At 47.3% G+C, this 18,629-nt stretch overlaps 1 protein-coding gene across 1 annotated transcript in view; it reads right to left on the reverse strand.

The window, feature by feature from the left end:
* The window catches only part of LOC135198056 (ER membrane protein complex subunit 2-like), an 82,038-nt gene that overhangs the window by 52,353 nt on the left and 11,056 nt on the right, over window positions 1–18,629 (reverse strand). The window contains exons 2-3 of the mRNA XM_064225450.1: window positions 545–658; window positions 48–198 (exon numbers count right to left, since the gene is read on the reverse strand). Coding sequence (XP_064081520.1) covers window positions 48–198; window positions 545–658 — 265 coding nt within the window. The remainder of the gene's footprint in view (window positions 1–47; window positions 199–544; window positions 659–18,629) is intronic.

Here is an 18,629-nt window from a genome sequence, read left to right on the forward strand (position 1 = left end):
TATAGAAATTATTCTAAAATATATACAACAATAAATTACTACTCCACCTTTCCAATGCTTCAAGCCTCATAGCCTTCAACTTGCGAATCCGGACAGAGCCTGGAAACTGTTCATTAAGAGAGACTAAACAAGGTTCAGCCACATCAAGACGATAGCAATCTAACCCCGCTATGACAACCTGTTCTTCTACCATCCATCCTAGAAAAGACAATGGCAGATTTTTTATAAAGCGAGTATAAACGCAGTTTAGAGACAAATGTCTATAAAAATTTAAAATGCTTGCATTCTCTCATTACACTGTACCATAACAATAAAATTCTATTAAAGCTTTGCCATTTTTTACATTACTTTGTAAGACACACACCTGTCTCTTTACTTCATAGTATACCATTTTACCAAAAAAAATACTCAACTTTAATGTTAAACAGGCATTAATTATCAGTTGAAGTCTTATCTACTTTAAAGAATAAACCTTGAATAGGAATAAATTTTACATCAATGTTTGTAATGAAGATAAATAAAGATGTATATTAGTAGTACTTACTTTCATCTCCCAGTTTATGTTTGTAATGTTTAAGGCAATAGTCCCACATGTCCACAACCTCCTCACTGTGTCGAGTATTATCCTCTCTCCATGTTCTTAACTGATCACGAACCTCTGAGTAAAGAAACCATACCATTGCACTTGATAATTTATTTAAATACAAAGAGATAAAAAACCAAGAGTAAATTTAACTTTACCTAGGTACACAAACCCAAACCTTTTTAAAATGCAAATTTTTAAAGTAATTTTTCCTTACACACAAACCTGAAGGTCTTTACATAGGATTCGGTTTGCAAACAAGAGTTGGAATGGCCATTTAACTTTCAGACAAGGTCATTAACTACTGATGGTAGGGGAAAGCCCCACCCACTCGTTGGTCTATACTCCACATTACCTTTCGGCCCAGGTACCAGACTGAAGGGTGGGTGTGGTGGGATGTTTATGTAAAGACCTTCAGGTTTGCATATTACAAAAAATATAAAATTACTTAAAACATTTGTAGTAGTTTGTTCTTACATAAAAATGACAAACTTTCTAAGTATACAAACCTGAGGTCTTTACATGAGGAATTTGCTTTAGAGTAATTGGTTAACAGCCATTAACTTTTTAACAAGATGGTTAGGTAGTTAACTACTCTCCAACAGATAGAAGTTGACACGGTTATTGTGACAAAGTCACAGTGACCGAAGTAGCAGTCACCGGAGAGGATTAAGAGATCTTCAGGCAGTTGAACAAACCCCATACTGAACAAACATCCAAGAGACCCAGAGAGTGCCAAGTCTCTTGAAGCTCCTCGTTCTCTCCAACACCTGCAAAAGTCGGATTAGTAAAGGAAGCCTCTCTTTGCCTCTGAAGGGGATTCATCCAAACAAACGAATGAACGGAGACCAAGAACAAAGATTTTGCCAGTCCTCTGGCCCCCACGATGAGTTCTGCCTGATGAAACAAGCAAAGACGACGAGGGCAAAACCACTCCAAAAGGACTGACAGCCATGTGTGGGAGTTTCACAGGTGGTAGGAATGCACAAGAAGGATCAGCAACTACAGGTGTTGTTAGGGGCATGCTACCACCAGGCGAAGCCTTAGAAGCCTTTTTCTTGTATACTTCCCCCTCTGCGATGCCTGTCCTTCCTGTTAGCACCGTCAACGGCTGTAACTGGATACAACATTAAGTTACAGTGCTGAAAAAGCGTTGTAAGAGCGAATTGTTGTAGGTAGGTGGCGCTGTTAGTTAAGTATGCACAGTATATCATAAAAAAACAAGAAACAATTCCACTGGGAATATAGCAAAAACCAAGCAAAATAGCATCGTACAACAGCCAAAGGCAAAGTGAATGTAAAGATTGATGGTTTGTATGTTGTGTAGGAACAACAATAATAAAAAGGGATTTACCTCAAAAAAGAGAGATACTGAATACACAGTCTGTCCTTCCCTGGGCAGCGCCTAACCCAGCCATTCCCCCTTCAATAGATAGCAATTGAGGGGGGTTTACATACATATAGTAATTACATAGTAACTCACAAACAGAAGTCACACAAAAAGTGACAAATTTTCTAGGACAATTTGTATTTTTCATAGCTACTTTCGGTCTTAATAATAAGATAATTTTCTAGCGCCTAGCTGGATCCAGTTAAACAATCAGAGATTGTATAGCAAGGGATCTGTGAGATCTGGCAATTACCCTGGCACAATGTTGGGTACATCTAGGTACTGCGTCGAGTATTTCTTTGAAAATTACCGTTTCCTTTGGTATTTGGGTTTCTTATTAAGACTTTACCGTTATTTTTTGGGGGTCAACTGTAACTGACCCACAGGGGCCAGTACTAAACACGGCGAAATGCATTTGACGCCCCAATCGCTAGTGGCTGTCGTGTTTGCTGGACCGTTCCTTGCAGTCTGTGCAGGGTTATTGCCTAGAATTACCCAACATTGAGTCAGCATGTTTTTGTTTGCTGATCAGGTTTGAGGAAAAATAGACCATAAATTATTTCAAACTGTTGCATTTAATTCATATTTCTGGGAAAAAGCAGTAGAGTAGAAATAGGGGGAACAACCGACTGGACTAGCAGATCCAGTTTCCACCGCGTTTGAAGCCAGCCCCCGAAAAAGTACTTTAACATGCCCTGACACCGGAGATGGTCATCAGTCACGAGTTGTTGGTGGTGAGGGAAGGAGCTTGAGACCTCTACTCTCCTGGCGAAGTGTGTCGTAAGTTTTGAAATTCTGTCGGACTTCGGAGAATACAGCTATATATATATCTGACAGGTAAGCTTCATGAACAAAAGTAAATATGTTATTGTTATAATACAATTAAGTTTGTTCATACTTACCTGGCAGATATATATATAGCTGTATTTTCTGAAGTCCGACAGAATTTAAAATTCGCGGCACACGCAGTGGGCAGCCAGGTGGTAGTACCCATTCCCGCCGCTGGGAGGCGGATATCAGGAACTATTACCCATTTTTTCTATTCATATTTTATCAGTGCCACTGTCTCCTGAGGGGAGGTGGGTGGGCACTTTAATTATATATCTGCCAGGTAAGTATGAACAAACTTAATTGTATAACAATAACATTTTGTTCATGAAACTTACCTGACAGATATATATATAGCTGAATCCCACCTTCGGATGGTGGGAAGAGACAGAATAGGATTTTTGGGAAACTAAATTAAGTAGATGATATACATCTTGGTTCCTGACCTGTTAGCATAGCCGACTTCGTGATTACTGTCACCAAAGTCTGCTTCTGCGTTACTAGAGTTGCCAGTGAGGTAGAGACCTGTAATGCTGGTGCGCTCTAGATGATCTGTCAACGGCGGGGGCGTGACCACAATGTGACTAGACCATATGACCTACTTCTGAGGGCACCGAAGCTAAAAACCACCACCTGACCTAACCTATCAAAGTTAGTTCCATAACTTCTAGGCTACAGAAAAGGAACGCGGCCTCAAGCGACCAACCCTTCAAAGTTAAAAGCACACCTATCCCTTTTCTATAGGATAGGATTCGTGTTGCTTCTTGCACCCAATAATATATCTACGGATATGTATGGTCCTAGCTACTTACGGATCTGAAATGTCGTCTTCACATCCCGTCGGGAGTGTGAAGCGAACACAGAGTTGCTTCGCTAAAGCGTGGCACTCAGGATGTTACTGAGTGTCATGCTCTGTTGAAATGCTTCCGAGGCCGCGCCCTCACCTCTTGAGCATTCATATTAAGAAAAAATCTCAAATCTTTATGCAAAACATAATGAATGAGACCTCTTAAAAGACTCCTTGGCTATAATGCCAGGGTGTTCTGGACATGAACCAGTCTGGTCTTTTTACGGAACACCGCAGATTGTCGTCGAGTGAAGCGAACCCAGAGTTGCTTCGCAAAAGCGTGGCACTCAGGGATGTTACTGAGTGTCATGCTCTGTTGAAATGCTTCCGAGGCCGCGCCCTCAACCTCTTGAGCATTGATATTAAGAAAAAATCTCAAATCTTTATGCAAACATAATGAATGAGACCTCTTAAAAGAACTCCTTGGCTATCATGCCAGGGTGTTCTTGGACATGAACTAGTCTGGTCTTTTTACGGAACACCGCAGATTGTCTGTTGACCTTGGACTTTCTATAGTTTTATCAAGATAAAACTTGAGAGACCCTACAGGGCACAGGACTCTCTAATGCCCTTGCCCAATAATTTGTGCCATACCCTTGGTCTCCAAGCCTTCGGGTCAATGGTTAGACAGGTTTTCGTTCTTATCAAGAACGGAAGGCTTAGCGGACAGACCGCATTATGTCCATTAAAGCCAAAACCTCTGATGATGGCTAAAACCTCCCACTAACCTCCTTGCCGTGGCTAGAGCGGTTAGAATATTAGCCTTTTCTGGTCACGTGTATTAAGTTCGCAGAAAGGATAGGTTCGAAATGCTTTTGGCATCAGAAACTCAGACTACGTCTAAGTTCCATGCCGGAACCTTTGATCCAGAGAATTTCAAGATCTCCACAGACCTCAAAGATCGTGAAGCTTTGTTGTTTGACAGACCGAATCTCTGAGCCTAGAGGCCGTCAACAACATATTTGCATATTCTACAATAGTTAGGACTTCTATCTTATCTCATACTTCATACGGAAAGATAGAACCATAACGAAATTCACAGAGGTCGAGGTGGAGGAACAGTCATTTCCCTTCACTACATCCAGAAACGGCCCCCTCCGATTGAAAACTGAAAAATAGGCAGCACTGCTTTGCCTTGGCCAAGAGACTGCCATTAATCTTGAAGCTCTTATCGCTTCTCGATAGTCTGAAACGCCTTCAAGAGTCAGAGAGGAGAGAGATTAGATACTTCACTAAGTGACGATGTTAGATTACACAGATTCTCTCGGGAAAGGTCTTTGGACAATTCTCTGAATTACCTGACCTCTGTGAATCCAACCTCTTAGAGGCCAACATGTGGCGACTAAAGCTAATCCTCTAGGATCATGAATAAGGGAACAACTTAAGAGGAAGCTCCTTCGTCTTCAATATTACGAAAAAACTTAACGAAAGGACGCCCTCAGTCTCTCCTCACTTTCGACATACTTCTAAGTGAGGATTACTCAGACGTCAGTAGTTGTTGCCTTCGATCGAGAAGACCCGCACGGACGTGCACTAGTTTAACGAACCTCTTGAGGATCGTTACGTTCCGTGCCCAAGCCCATAACCAATTCTCTCTTCTCGAGCTATGAGAGAGCTGAGAAATTATCCGAGATGATTGGGCCATCGATCCAACCTCACCCTTCGAGGAACTGGAGAGCCGAACCACCATTTGGCTTCCAATTCTTCCAGACAATGTGCCAGAACATCTGTTCTCTGTTCGGATGTCTGGCACCCTCTCGCTATCACCCGAGGTGATCCTCAAGCCGTTGAGAGAAAATTAGAATTACAAGATCTTTGATGTTATTCCAATTTCTTCGTGAGGAAAATTTGTAGAGGTCTGAATTGCTGTTTATTCCAATTTCTTCGTGAGGAAAATTTGTAGAGGTCTGAATTGCTGTTTATTCAGGGAAACAAGCTTCTCCAGCGAGGAAATGGTCCCCAGCAAACTCATCCATTCCCTCACTCCGCCTGCTTCCTTCCCTAAATAAGGCTGCGCTTTGCATAAGCAGGAGAGCATTATTATAGTGCTATGCCGCGGTAGATTCGTACAGAATGTTACCGTGCGGTAAAACCCGCACCTACAAGTATAAAAGATATCTTGTTGAAATTTTCTAAGTAAACGGCAGGTATGATCATTCAAGATTACTAGAAATTTCCTCAACCCGAGGCTAAAATCCAGATTGTAGGGAAGGAGACGGTTTATTCAGCCATCCAGGGCAGAGAGACGGTTTTATTCAGCCATTCCCGCAAGGGGAGAGAGACGTAACCAACAGCGCATGACACCGAGCTAGCCGGTACTGCGTAGATCACAGTAACAGCAGCCTTGATCATCGTCTCGCACTATGTGCCATGAGTTGCCAGCTACTCCTTTTACGAAGGGATAGGTATGAAATTATCGAGCCAAAAGGGAACTCTCAAGCAGGCATATTTAAACGAAACAAAATTCGCTAAATACAGAAGCTGAGTTGGTGTTGCAGTTCAATTAGAATACTTCTCGTCTAAGTCGCAATCCGTAGAATAACTAGGATATGCGCCTACCCCTCGACAATTCAACTGCTTAGTAGAATCATGTCGCGAGGTTAATATACGTAGTATATTTAATAGTATTCTGAACAACGATCTCCATCCTAAATTCTTTCCTTCAAGAAAACAAAATAAGGATTGGAGATCGACCACCTTCGATCTCTATCAAAAGAGTGAAGGAGAAGTCTTCCTCGAAGGAAAGCTTCAATGGTGACAGAATACTATCTGCCTGAGTTGCCAGCTACTCCCTTTACGAAGGAATAGGTATGATATTATCGAGCAAAAGGAAAACTCTCAAGCAGGCCTATTTAAACGAAACAGAATTCGCTAAATACAGAAGCTGAGTTGGTGTTGTCGTAACAATACCTGAAGAGTTGTTCTTACTCCGAAAACTCTTGGAAGGTTGAAGGGAGTGTCAAATAATACATTAGAACAACAGTTCTTTCGGCTTCTATCCGCAGAGGTAAATACGATATGCGTATATGACTCGGACCAATGCGTTAGCAAAATGACGCAAAGATAAACTACGTAAGTATTGTAGTAATTTGAAACATCGAATTCTTCTACTACATCTTTCCTGGGACGAGGAAGAGAGAAAGAAGGAAAACGGCTGTCCACGTTCTAATGAACGAGACTTTTAAAAGAACTCCTTGACTCTTGCCAAGACTCTTTTCCAAGAAAAGGGAGTAACATTCGAATAGAGATCATCAAGAGAGAACCGAGGATCGAAAAAGGACCGTTCAATGTTTTCTTATGATATTGGACCAAAAAGACTTCCTGGATAGTCTACAAGTCTTTCTCTTAACCCCGGATGAGCCTCTGAAAATGAATGAGAGCTCTTCCGAAATTTGTTAATTGGAGTTTATCCGCTTAAACGATAAAAACGTTAAAATCTATGTCAATGAGAACTACCCCATTTTGCCATTTATGAGGGGGTCCCCCACTTAAATGACAATGGGGAAAACGTCCTGACTTGACAAAACTATTAGCACTTTGCTAATAGGGGAAAACCCTTTAACATGACCGAAAGTCAACCCAGGAATCCGAGTATATAATCTTCCCGATTCTCAAAGAAATCGATGAAGAGAAAGGAGGGATCGAAGAAAAAATTCGGGTATGTCTCTCCGCTAACTCCGAATCCTTTTAAAAATTTCTGTAAAGAAATGTCCTCAACAGCAAATAAGACGCCTTCCAACAAGTCTTTTCTCTCGCAAAGCGTCCGCCGAGCTTCCACCGAAGCGTCCTGGCGAATGTCCACAAAAGCGTCCTGCTGAGCGTCCTCAAAAGCGTCCTGCTGAGCGTCCTCAAAAGCGTCCTGCTTAGCGTCCTGGAAAGCGTCCTGCTGAGCGTCCTCAAAAAACGTCCTGCTTAGCTACGAGCGTGTCTGAGCAGAGAAACACCAAGTCTTCTAACGACGTTTCAGAGAGGAACTCGTTTGAGCGCCTTGATGCATGCAAGGCCCGCCAAGAGGCGTCCTGGCGAGCGTCCTTGCCAACATCTCAATGTTATGACGAAACGCGTTTTGCGTATGACATTGAATATTTTTAAGGGACGTAACTCATGACGAGTCTCCATGGAGAGCCGTCACGCTGCTCCTGAAGAGTGTGAACACTAAATAAAAGGAAGACGTATGGCTTTCGTCTTCCGCAAGGTGCTTGCCGAGCGTCCTGGAGAAATGTCTCTACTTAGGACGTCGAGCACCTCCAAAAGCTTCCTCACATCTAAAATTGCCCTTCTTATGCCGACCAGAGACATAAGTTGTTTGACTGTGCAAAGCAGCTTGCCGGCCGTCAAAAAACTTATCAGCTTGCTTTATCGAAGTAAAGCGAACGTACATAACGTATACGGAGCGCAATGGAGGAGAGGAGACGAATACTGAGTTGCTCCTCCAAAGGTGGAATCAAGAATGTCCTTGATTACAAATCTTTTGGAATGCTAGCGAGGTTGAAACAGCTCTAAACTTCATGAGTGTTCACTCGCAGGAGGCTCAAATCACTCTTCTGGCAAGATGAATGAACCTCCTTAATAATGTATAAGTGATATATACATGAGCGTTCATATCACATGAGCGTTACACTCGCAGGAGGCTCAAATCACTCTTCTGGCAAGATGAATGAGCCTCCTTAATAATGTATACATGATGTATACATGAGCGGTCACTCGCCAGAGGCTCAAATCACTCTTCTGGCAAGATGAATCAGCTCCTTAATAATGTATAAATGATATATCATGAGCGTTCTCGCAGGAGGCTCAAATCACTCTTCTGGCAAGATGAATGAGCCTCCTTAAATGTCCCCTAGGAAAAGAGCCAGTGCATTCTTCTAAAAGGGAAAATGTGGTCTCTTTACTCGTTTCATCCTCTCGTGACGAGAGAGAGGACGTGAAGCGTCCTCTTCTCTAAAGCTTCTTTAGGGGGCGCGAGTCCTTCCGAGAACTCCAACCCCTGTGTGGGGAGGACGCCTCGGAGGACGAGAAGCAATCCTTCAAGATTCGTGCACGTGCACGATCTTTAGCAGCCTGGGAAGAGTCAACAGGTTCTGCCGAAGGGACGCCAGATCGGTGGGGAGCCCCCGTAACCCTCTTGCGGCTTTTCGACATGCCCTCTCCCTGAGTCTGGGAGTCCGACAGAGGTCCAGGCTAGAGGCATTATGGGGCCGATCTGACGCCCCCATCCACAACACAAGGGCACTACACTTCACAACACTGATTGGAGAGCGAGCACTTAGTCTCAAGATTACTTGATGTAATCCTTTAGCAGACACTTCTTCTAGGCTCGTAAGCCATACCACAGGGTTAGGCAAAATAAAATCTACCAGGGAGGTTAGAAGGTTCATTATTTCTAACTTCTGTTACTGTGGAGGAAAACTCCTGATTCTAAACACGCTCTAAAATGCGTAAATGAATCCTCCTTCTTCCGTAATCAGTCACACATTACACTAATTACCTTATGCAAAGAAAACATGTAAACGTCATATATACTAAGCGAGTGTCTACCGAAAGTTCCGGTAGCCTCACCTTACCATGCAGACAACAAAGTCTGAAATGACAATTTGTCGAAAATTGCATTTTTCCTAACTATACAAACCTGAGGTCCTTTAACAATAGGAAGGTAACTAGCGGCAGCTGGGACGGTCGTAAGCTCAAGCGAACAAGGGGAGAACGGTAGTAACTGCTTGTCCGATCGTGCGCGCGCCCGCGCGCCCGAGAGGTGAAGAATCACTTTTGCTTTGGAGCAGCAAAAAGTTGCAGAGTGAGGGGTGGCATGAGGTGGGACTATATGTAAAGGACCTCAGGTTTGTATAGTTAGGAAAAATGCAATTTTCGACAAATTGTCATTTGTTCCGATACGTAATACAAACCTCGGTCCTTTAACAATAGGAAGACTCACTTCTTGGTGGGAGGAATCTGAGTCTTTTTGGTGAACAGACTGGTGTTTTCGTCCAACCCTGGAGTGCCTCCCTGGTCGTAAGAGCGAGGGAGGGATCCAAGCCTCTGTCCGATTGATCGGGGTGTGCACCGCAGGATCAATGGTCAGACCTCTGGGCCGAGTACTAAGAGAGAGGCAAGCGTATCTCTTCGTACCAGCAAGCAAGAACTTGTTCCTGTTTGCAAGAGACAATCAATAAAATGATGGGTTTTGTCTCAATTTGGCATCCACTTCCTCCCCCTTGTTGGAGGAAGTGGTGGATATTTACTCCTATCCCTACTGAAAGGGATAGGATGGTGCTCTATTGAGTAGCTCACCTGCATCTCGTCCTGTTACCCAGCAGGGTGACGACCGTGTCCCTCTACCCAAAGGTAGAGGGAAGAAAAAAAGATGGGAAGAGGAGCCAGTCACACTCTCATTCCTCATCCATTTTTCTTTTTACGTCACACCAGGACTCGATGCTGTCAGCCTGCGAGGGTCTGGGTTAACTACACAACGTGTTGAGCAACCCCACCACGTTCCTGGAAGGAAAAAGATCCAAGGAACTGTGGGCAATATCCTGAAGGTAGAAGGAGGTGCATGCGGTCCGGTTGGACCAGGCGCCTACCTTCATTACCTGCGCCACGGAGAAGTTCTTGCGGAACGCGAGAGAATGATGAAGAGGCGTCCACACTCATCCTGGGTGTCGAGTTTTCTTCAGACAGCTCCGTCGCACCTTCACAGGACAAAGCAGCATAGCCTTCGTATCTCGGCGGTGAAGTCCATTAGGGAGGGTATTGTGAAGGACTCGAACCAATCGTCATTACCGAAGGGTTCTGAGTCTTCGCTACGAAGATCGGTACGAAATCGAGCGTCACAAATCCCCATCCCTTTGTGCTTGACTTCTCAAGAGAAGTCATGCAGTTACCTAAGACGAAAAGAAGGGAATAGTCCGTATGACCTATCCCTCTTCTCGACTTTGGTTATGTACAGTACTCATACTGACAAGCTATTAAGACGAAGTAATGATTGCTCTGGAACAACCGAACTAAGTCCACAGCATAGTTCGTAACTGACTCGGGCGCTCTGACAGCTGCCGACTGACTGGTTCGGAATCAGTAGAGGCAAGTTGTCCAAGCATCCGGGTAAGTCACGTGACCTTCGCCCTTTAAAGAGTTATGCTGAGAGACCAAACAAATAAAATATTTGTTAGTCACCGATGCCGGACGGCGCGGCGATGATTCTCTTAATGCATAAGCTCAAAAGGCGAAAGTCAATTGCCTTCAAAAGACCGAGGGGTCCCTGATGGCAAGAAAATCTCATAGAACGTTGAATCTCAGGCTTAAGGAGAAACAACACTATGTGACGTTGAAGACGAACTAGCAATGAATGCAACCTACGTCTTCCAGCTGAATCGAGAGAAGGAATCTCAAGATTCTAAACCTGTGCTTACAAATGACTGAAAACGCTAACCGCCATTTCATTGCTGTTCGTTGTGCAATGAAAGCGGGGCGTTATTCAGTAATGAAAACACAGGGGAGTGCCGCTTGAAGAAACTGCGTTTCTCATGGGCTGAACGTTTGGAAGTAGAGCTGGCAGGTGTGGGAGTAGGCGATGTCTTTCAATACATCTGCTAATCCGGGCCGTGACCAATGAACAATTGTACACCTCCGAATACAAGATATTTTGAGGACAAACTCAGATTCCGCAAAAATCATTCGCATATCGGGATACGATGCAGCAGAGACTATTACAGAATTCTGTTACCGTGCGGTAAACAGAAAAAGATGAGAGTCGAATAGATATCTCTGTTTAAAATTTCTCGCAATACCGAAGACGATGAATACTAGCGTTTCTCAGCAGTAGATGGTCATCATGTATGCGAGAATCCCCGTTAATCAGAGACTTAAGTCCGTGATTGTTGGGCAGAGATACGGTTGTTATTCAATCAAAACAGGTGAGAAAGACATAAACAACCGTACTACCTCAAAGCGGCAGCTGATACTGAAATGCCTCGGGCAATTCAATACGCAGTAGCTGTCGCTGACTCGTCATCCTGAGTTGCCAAGTAATCCTTTCCACGAAGGAATGCGTTCGGCTAGAACCAACCGAGCATAAAAAGATATGCTCGAGCAAATTATTTATTTAAGCGAAACGAATTTCGGTAATATAAAAGCTTAAATGGTGTTGTTGTGACAACACCATAAGTATATAAATTGAAACTGGAAACTCCTGGAGGTTGCAGGCAACCCGGGTTGCAGTTCAATTAGAATACTTTTCGTCTAAGTCGCAATCCGTAAAATAACCAGGATATGCGCCTACCCCTCGGACCATTCAACTGCTTAGCAGAATCATGTCGCGAGGTTAATATACGTAGTATATTTGTAGGATTCTGAACAACGATCTCCATCCTAAATTCTTTCCTTCAAGAAAACAAAATAAGGATTGGAGATCGACCACCTTCGTTCTCTATTAAAGAGAGTGAGAAGAGAAGTCTTCCTCGAAGGAAAGCTTCAATGGTGAACAGAATACTAAGACGATAGTTCAAGCCAAACTGGATATTCCCGTCTGTTCTTCTCTATTCCAGTTGGTCGCCTACTGTGAGATAGTCTTCTTTCAGCAGCAGTCTTCTTCCTAATGCTAGAAATTCCAGGAATTCGAGCATAGGCGAGGTTTCCCGATTATCGTGTAACATATCGGGGATTCTCGTCTCGCTCACTTTGGACCGTGGTCTCGCCTAAGTGTTTGGAGATCGTAAGAAACTCTAACACTCTGAATGCGCTAGAAATTCCGTAGAATTCTAAGCAGTCTGCGAAACCCCCACCGAATTCGTCAAACGATATCGGCTGGTGGTCCTCTCGATTCCCGTAGAAATCGAGAATGGGGCAGGATCCCTCCTCAACGACCGGGGCTTACGTCAGGTAGGACCCGAAGGTCACCCCCCTGGTAGCGCAGTCCCCAACGTTGGGATCCTACAGAGAAATCTCTGTAGGATCCTTCCCTTTCCCTCGTAGCCGTAAGGAGAGAGGGAATGGGGGGAGGAATTGGATACTCGCTCGCCTTCCCAGTGGAACTAGCAGTTGGAGAAGAGTAGGAGCAGCCATCGCCTTGCGGCGATGGCCTCTCAGAGTCTGGGAAAACGTATCGTCAGGAGAAAACGTTTTCCCGAGGAGGGTTACGAACTCTCACTGTAGGTAAGGGTCTGCCGCCACTGTGAACGTCGTCTGGGTGGGGCTGATCGACACCTGACAGGAGAGAGCCGATACCGTCCTCCGACTCATTCCAGTCCTCGTCGAGGTCGAAACCTCTAGGAGGACGAAGGAGTATTTAAATATGGTGTCCGAAGACACGTAGAAACGCCGCTGTCGCAGTAGAGGAGGTGGAAGTAGCTTGATCGACCGGCCAGAACTGAGAGAGCCTTCTTCGTCCGGAGACGAGAGACTCTGGTTAAAGACAGAATCGGCAAGCTCCGATCGCGGCATACCCACCGTCGGTTTGGGTTCCCTCTCGGGCCCCAAAAACGACTCGAGCAGAGACATGGGCTCTGCTGGTGGGAGCGGCGATCCTTCCCCCCGGTCGTTTGTGCTGACGAATCAGTGCAATAACCTGGGTAAAGTTACTCTGAATCTCGGAAGTTACAGCGTCTTGAGGAGTAGGACCGTCCAGTCCCTCCAACAAGAGCAGCTCCCAGGACCCTCCTCCTTCAGAAGAAGGACCAGCAACAGATCCCTGACGGTTGCCTCCAATCACTTGCGCGTTAACGTCCTGGTTGGTCTAAGACCAACCTGGCACGTGCGGCGTCGTGACGGGATCGTGAGCGGCGCATCTCTCACGATCACTCCTATATACCTCGCTCTTCCTGGCGTATGCCGAGGAAGTTGAAGGTATCGGAGAGACAGAACTGACGATACCCACTCTCCCCCTGACGGTCGCCTCCAATCACTTGCGCGTACGTCCTGGTTGGTCCTAAGACCATACGTGGCACGTGCGGCGTCGTGACGGGATCGTGAGCGGCGCACCTCTCACGATCACTCCTAGCTACCTCGCTCTTCCCGTGTAGCCCGAGGAAGTTGAAGGTAGTGGAGAGACAGACCTGACGCTACCCCCCCCGCTCGCTGGCAGGACCAGCGTACGTGGGGGGCTGCAGCCGATCACCAACCCGCGGTGGGGATCGATCTGCAGGCCTGGCCGTGCCGCTCACCTGTGGCGAGCGCTCGACTGAGCACGTCGACCCGGTCCCGTGCGTCAGACGAGCTGCTGCTGGTCACCGTATCGCCCGGTCCCTGTGGGAGCGGCGGTCAGGTGACCTGCAGAGCTCGCTTTCGCCGTGAGACCGGTGAGCGTCCTCGCGGCACGTCAAACCGCTGGTACCAGCCGAGGCTGGTACCGTCGGTCGAGGGGACCTGGGGGACCTCTTCCCAGCCTCCACCGTGGCCGGTCAGAGACCGTCACGTCCACCCGACCCAGGTACCGGCTGGTCGCTACGAGAGCGGCCGCTGGCCTGGCGAGAGTCACCTGAGCGGCTCTCGACAGTCTTCTGCTCCGTGCCTCGGTCATGACGCTGAGCGAACTCAGGCGTCTTAACTTTGGCTGCACGGTCACCCGAAGGAGATCGTACACTCGGAACTTCTCGCGGACGAGAAACCGAGCCGGTACCTGGCTTAGCAGCAGAGCTGCCAAGACCAGGCGAGGGTGTACCAGCGGTAGCCAGCACACCCTTGGTCCCCGTCTTCTTCTTCTTCTCAGAAGGGGAGACGGGCCCCGTTCCCGAAGGAACAGGAGGACCAGCAGAGAAGAACCCCCCCGTCACACCGGAATGTGACGAGCCCTTCGAAGTTCCCGAAGGAGTCTTCTTAGGGGGAATAACAAAACCCGGTTACCAGCTGGTCGCTGCGAGAGCGGCCGCTGGCCTGGCGAGAGTCACATGAGCGGTTCTCGCCAGCCTTCTGCTCCGTGCCGTGGTTTTGGCGCCGAGCGAACTCTGGCGCCGAAACTTTGGCTGCACGGTCTCCCGAGGGAGAGCGTACACTCGGGATCTCCCGCGAACGAGAGACCGAGCCGGAACCTGGCGTAGAGGCATCGCCGCTAGCACCAGGCGAGGAAGTACCAGAGCTAACCGTACTCCTATGGTCCCCGTCTATCTCTTCCTTACGGAAGGGGAGACGGGACCCGCTCGCCCGAAGGAGCAGGAGGACCAGCAGAAGGACCCCCCCGTCCCACCTCGGTGGGACGGGCCCTTAGAAGTTCCCGAAGGAGACTTCTTAGGGGGGGGGAGGCAGCCTTCTTCTTCTTCGGCTTATGGGCCTTAGAAGTCGAAGGGGAAGAGGCAGCAACAGACGAAGACGAAGATGACACCTTCCTCTTCTTCGTCAGCTCCACGCAGGACAGTCGTCAGGTCCTCCATCCAGGCCAGAGTCGGGCCTATTGCCGAAGCAACACGGCCCGACTGCAACCTGTCCGGAAGGACCTGGGACTGGGGAAGACCACACCATGGGCAGGACCAGCATGGACAGGCGCAGGAACCAGGAGCGACAGGAACAGCAACCAGCTCAGGAGCGGCAGGAACAGCGGCAGCGGTAAACACAGAAGGGACAGCCAAGCCAGTAGCGGGAACCACATCAGCGACAGGTACGGCAGGCCCAGCCATCGCCTCGTAGAATCATCGGCAGCCAGCGTGGTACTGGCGGTCGGTCCAGGGGCGAGCTGCTGGAACAGCGGAAGTCTGGGGCAGGCAACACGAAGAAAACACAGGCGGCGGCGGCATACCCCTCCTCGGTACGGCGGCGACCGGCCCTAGAAGCGGCAGACGGCGTCACCGACACAGCATGGGGAGTGTAGACCAGCGGGGGGAAGCAGCATAAGCGGCCGTGAAGGTTGTAGTGGAGACCACTCCAAGGTCACCGCCCAAGACCTCGCTAGACTCTGCAGCAGATCGTGGATGCTAGGCACGCCTGCAGCCGCAGTGGTCCATACCTGTCCAAGGTCGTCTCCCACGGATGTAGCACCTGCGGTAGCACAGGACAGATTAGTAAGAGGGGTCCCACCCTCGCGCACGGGGGGGGAGACATGCCCCACCCCGAACGGAAGGAAGACCCCAAAAATGACAATTTGTCGAAAATTGCATTTTTCCTAACTATACAAACCTGAGGTCCTTTAACAATAGGAAGTAGCTAGCGGCAGCTGGAACGGTCGTAAGCTTCGAACAAGGGGAGAACGGTAGTTAACTGCTTGTCCGATCGTCGCGCGGCGCGCGACGGGGAGGTAAACAAATCACTTTTGCTTTTGGCCCATGCAAAATACGCAGAGTGAGGGGTGGCATGAGGAGGGGACTTTATGTTAAAGGACCTCAGGTTTGTATAGTTAGGAAAAATGCAATTTTCGACAAATTGTCATTTGTTCCGATACGTAATACAAACCCTCGGTCCTTTAACAATAGGAAGACTCACTTCTTGGTGGGAGGAATCTGAGTCTTTTGATGAACAGACTGGTGTTCGTCCATCCCTGGAATGCCTCCCTGGTCGTAAGAGCGAGGGAGGGATCCAAGCCTCTGTCCGATTGATCGGGGTGGTGCACCGCAGGATCAATGGTCAGACCTCTGGGCGAGTACTAAGAGAGAGGCAAGCGTATCTCTTCGTACCAGCAATCAAGAACTTGTTCCTGTTTTGCAAGAGGCAACATAAAGTGGGTGTCTCAAGCTGGCATCCACTTCCTCCCCCTTGTTGGAGGAAGTGGTGGATATACGCTCCTATCCCTAGTGAAAGGGATAGGATGGGGCTCTGTTGAGTAGCTCACCTGCATCTTGTCCTTATCCAGCAGGGTGACGACCGTGTCCCTCTAACCACAGTTAGAGGGGAAGAAAAAGATGGGAAGAGGAGCCAGTCACACTCTCATTCACCATCCATTCTTACGGTCACACCAGGACTCGATGCTGTTCAGCCTGCGAGGGTCTGGGTTCGCTACACAACGTGTTGAGCAGCCACCACGGGTCCCAAGGAAAAAGATCCAAGGAACCTGTGGGCAATATCCCGAAGGTAGAAGGAAGGAAGGGCATGTGGTCTGGGCTGGTTGGACCAGACCCCTGCCTCAGTACCTGCGCCAAGGAGAATTCTTGTGGACAAGGCAGCATTTCCTTCGCATCGAAGGCGGTGAAGTCCATTAGGGAGGGGATTGTGAACGACTCGAACCAATCGTCAGTGACCGAAGGGTTTTGAGTCTTCGCTACGAAGTTCGGTACGAAATCGAGCGTCACGGATCCCCATCCCCTGGGTGCCTGACTTCGCAGGAGAAGTCATGCAGTTCCTCAGAGGAAAAGAAGGAAATAGTCGCATGACCTATCCCTCTTCTCTACTTCGGTGATGTCCAGTACCCATACTGGTCTGTCCGTTAGCAACGAAGTCTCTCGCATCCTCCTATCCCCATGCAGCGAAGTTCTCGGTAGTGGATAGGACACCGACACTCCATGGTGGGTGTCAATGGTATGGGTACTGTGACAAGCTATTAAAACGAAGTCATGGTTGCTGTGTAACAACCGAACTAAGTCAACAGCGTAATTCGTAACTGACTCGGGCGCTCTGACAGCTGCCGACTGACTGCGTTCGGTAGGAGGCAAGTTGTCAAAGCATCCGAGTAAGTCACGTGACCTTCGCCTTTAAGGTTTAGGGGTTATGCCGAGAGACCAAACAAATGATGTATTGTTTGTCACCAATGCCGGACAGCGAGGTGATGATTCTCTTAAGGCATGTACCCAACAGGCGAAAGTCAATTACCTTCTAGAGACCGACCGGTCCCTGAAGGTAAAACATCTCATGTGTTGAATCTCAGCTAAGGAGAAACAACACTATGTACCATTGAAGACGAAGGTAGATATTGAATGCAACCTACGTCTTCACATATGAATCGAGAGAAGGATCTCAAGATTCATAACCTGTGCTTACAGATGACTGAAAACGCTAACCGCTATTTCATTGCTGTCCGGTGAGAAGTCGTAGTTGCAATGAAAGCGGGGCGTTCTTCGGTAATGAAAACACAGGTGAAAGCCGCCTGAAGAACTGCTTCTCATGGGCTGAACATTTGGAGGTAGAGCTGTCAGGTCGGAGAGTAGGCGATGTCTTCTACATCTTGTAATTCGGGTTGAACAATGAACAATTGTACACCTACGAATACGAGATATTTTGAAGACAAACTCAGATGTCTGCAAAATCATTCGCATTATCGCAGTGCGATGCAGCGGGAGACTTGTACAGACTTCTGTTACCGTGCGGTAAACAGAAAGATGAAAGAGTCCAAGAGATATCTCTGTGAAAATTCTCGCAATGTCGAAGGCGATGGAATCTAGCGTCACCGCAGTAGATGGTCCTTCATTATTGCGAGAATCCCCGTTAATCAGAGACCTAAGTCCATGATTGTTAGGCAGAGATACGGTTCGGTAGTCAATCAAGCAGGGGAGAGAGAGACATACATGACCGTGAATCTCGGAGGCCCAGCTGATACTGAGCTGCTACCAGGCAGTTCAATACGCAGTGGTTGAGCCTGCTGACTCGTCATCCTGAGTTGCCAGGTAATCCATATTCCACGAAGGAATGCGTTCGGCTAGAACTACCGAGCATAAAAGATATGCTCGGGCAATTATATTAGGCGAAACGAATTCGGTAAATATAAAAGTTGAAATGGTGTTTGTCGTGACAAAACCATAAGTATATAAAATTGAAACTGAAAACTCCTGGGAGGTTGCAGGCAACCACGAGTTGCAGTCAATTAGAATACTTCTCGTCTAAGTCGCAATCCGTAGAATAACTAGGATATGCGCTACCCCTCGGACAATTCAACTGCTTAGCAGAATCATGTCGCGAGGTTAATATACGTAGTATATTTGTAGGATTCTGAGCAACGATCTCCATCCTAAATTCTTTCCTTCAAGAAAACAAAATAAGGATTGGAGATCGACCATCTTCGTTCTCTATCAAAGAGAGTGAAGGAGAAGTCTTCCTCGAAGGAAAGCTTCAATGGTGAACAGAATACTAAGACGATAGTT

The sequence above is a fragment of the Macrobrachium nipponense genome, chromosome 21, assembly GCF_015104395.2.
Source record: "Macrobrachium nipponense isolate FS-2020 chromosome 21, ASM1510439v2, whole genome shotgun sequence".
Lineage (NCBI taxonomy): Eukaryota > Metazoa > Arthropoda > Malacostraca > Decapoda > Palaemonidae > Macrobrachium > Macrobrachium nipponense.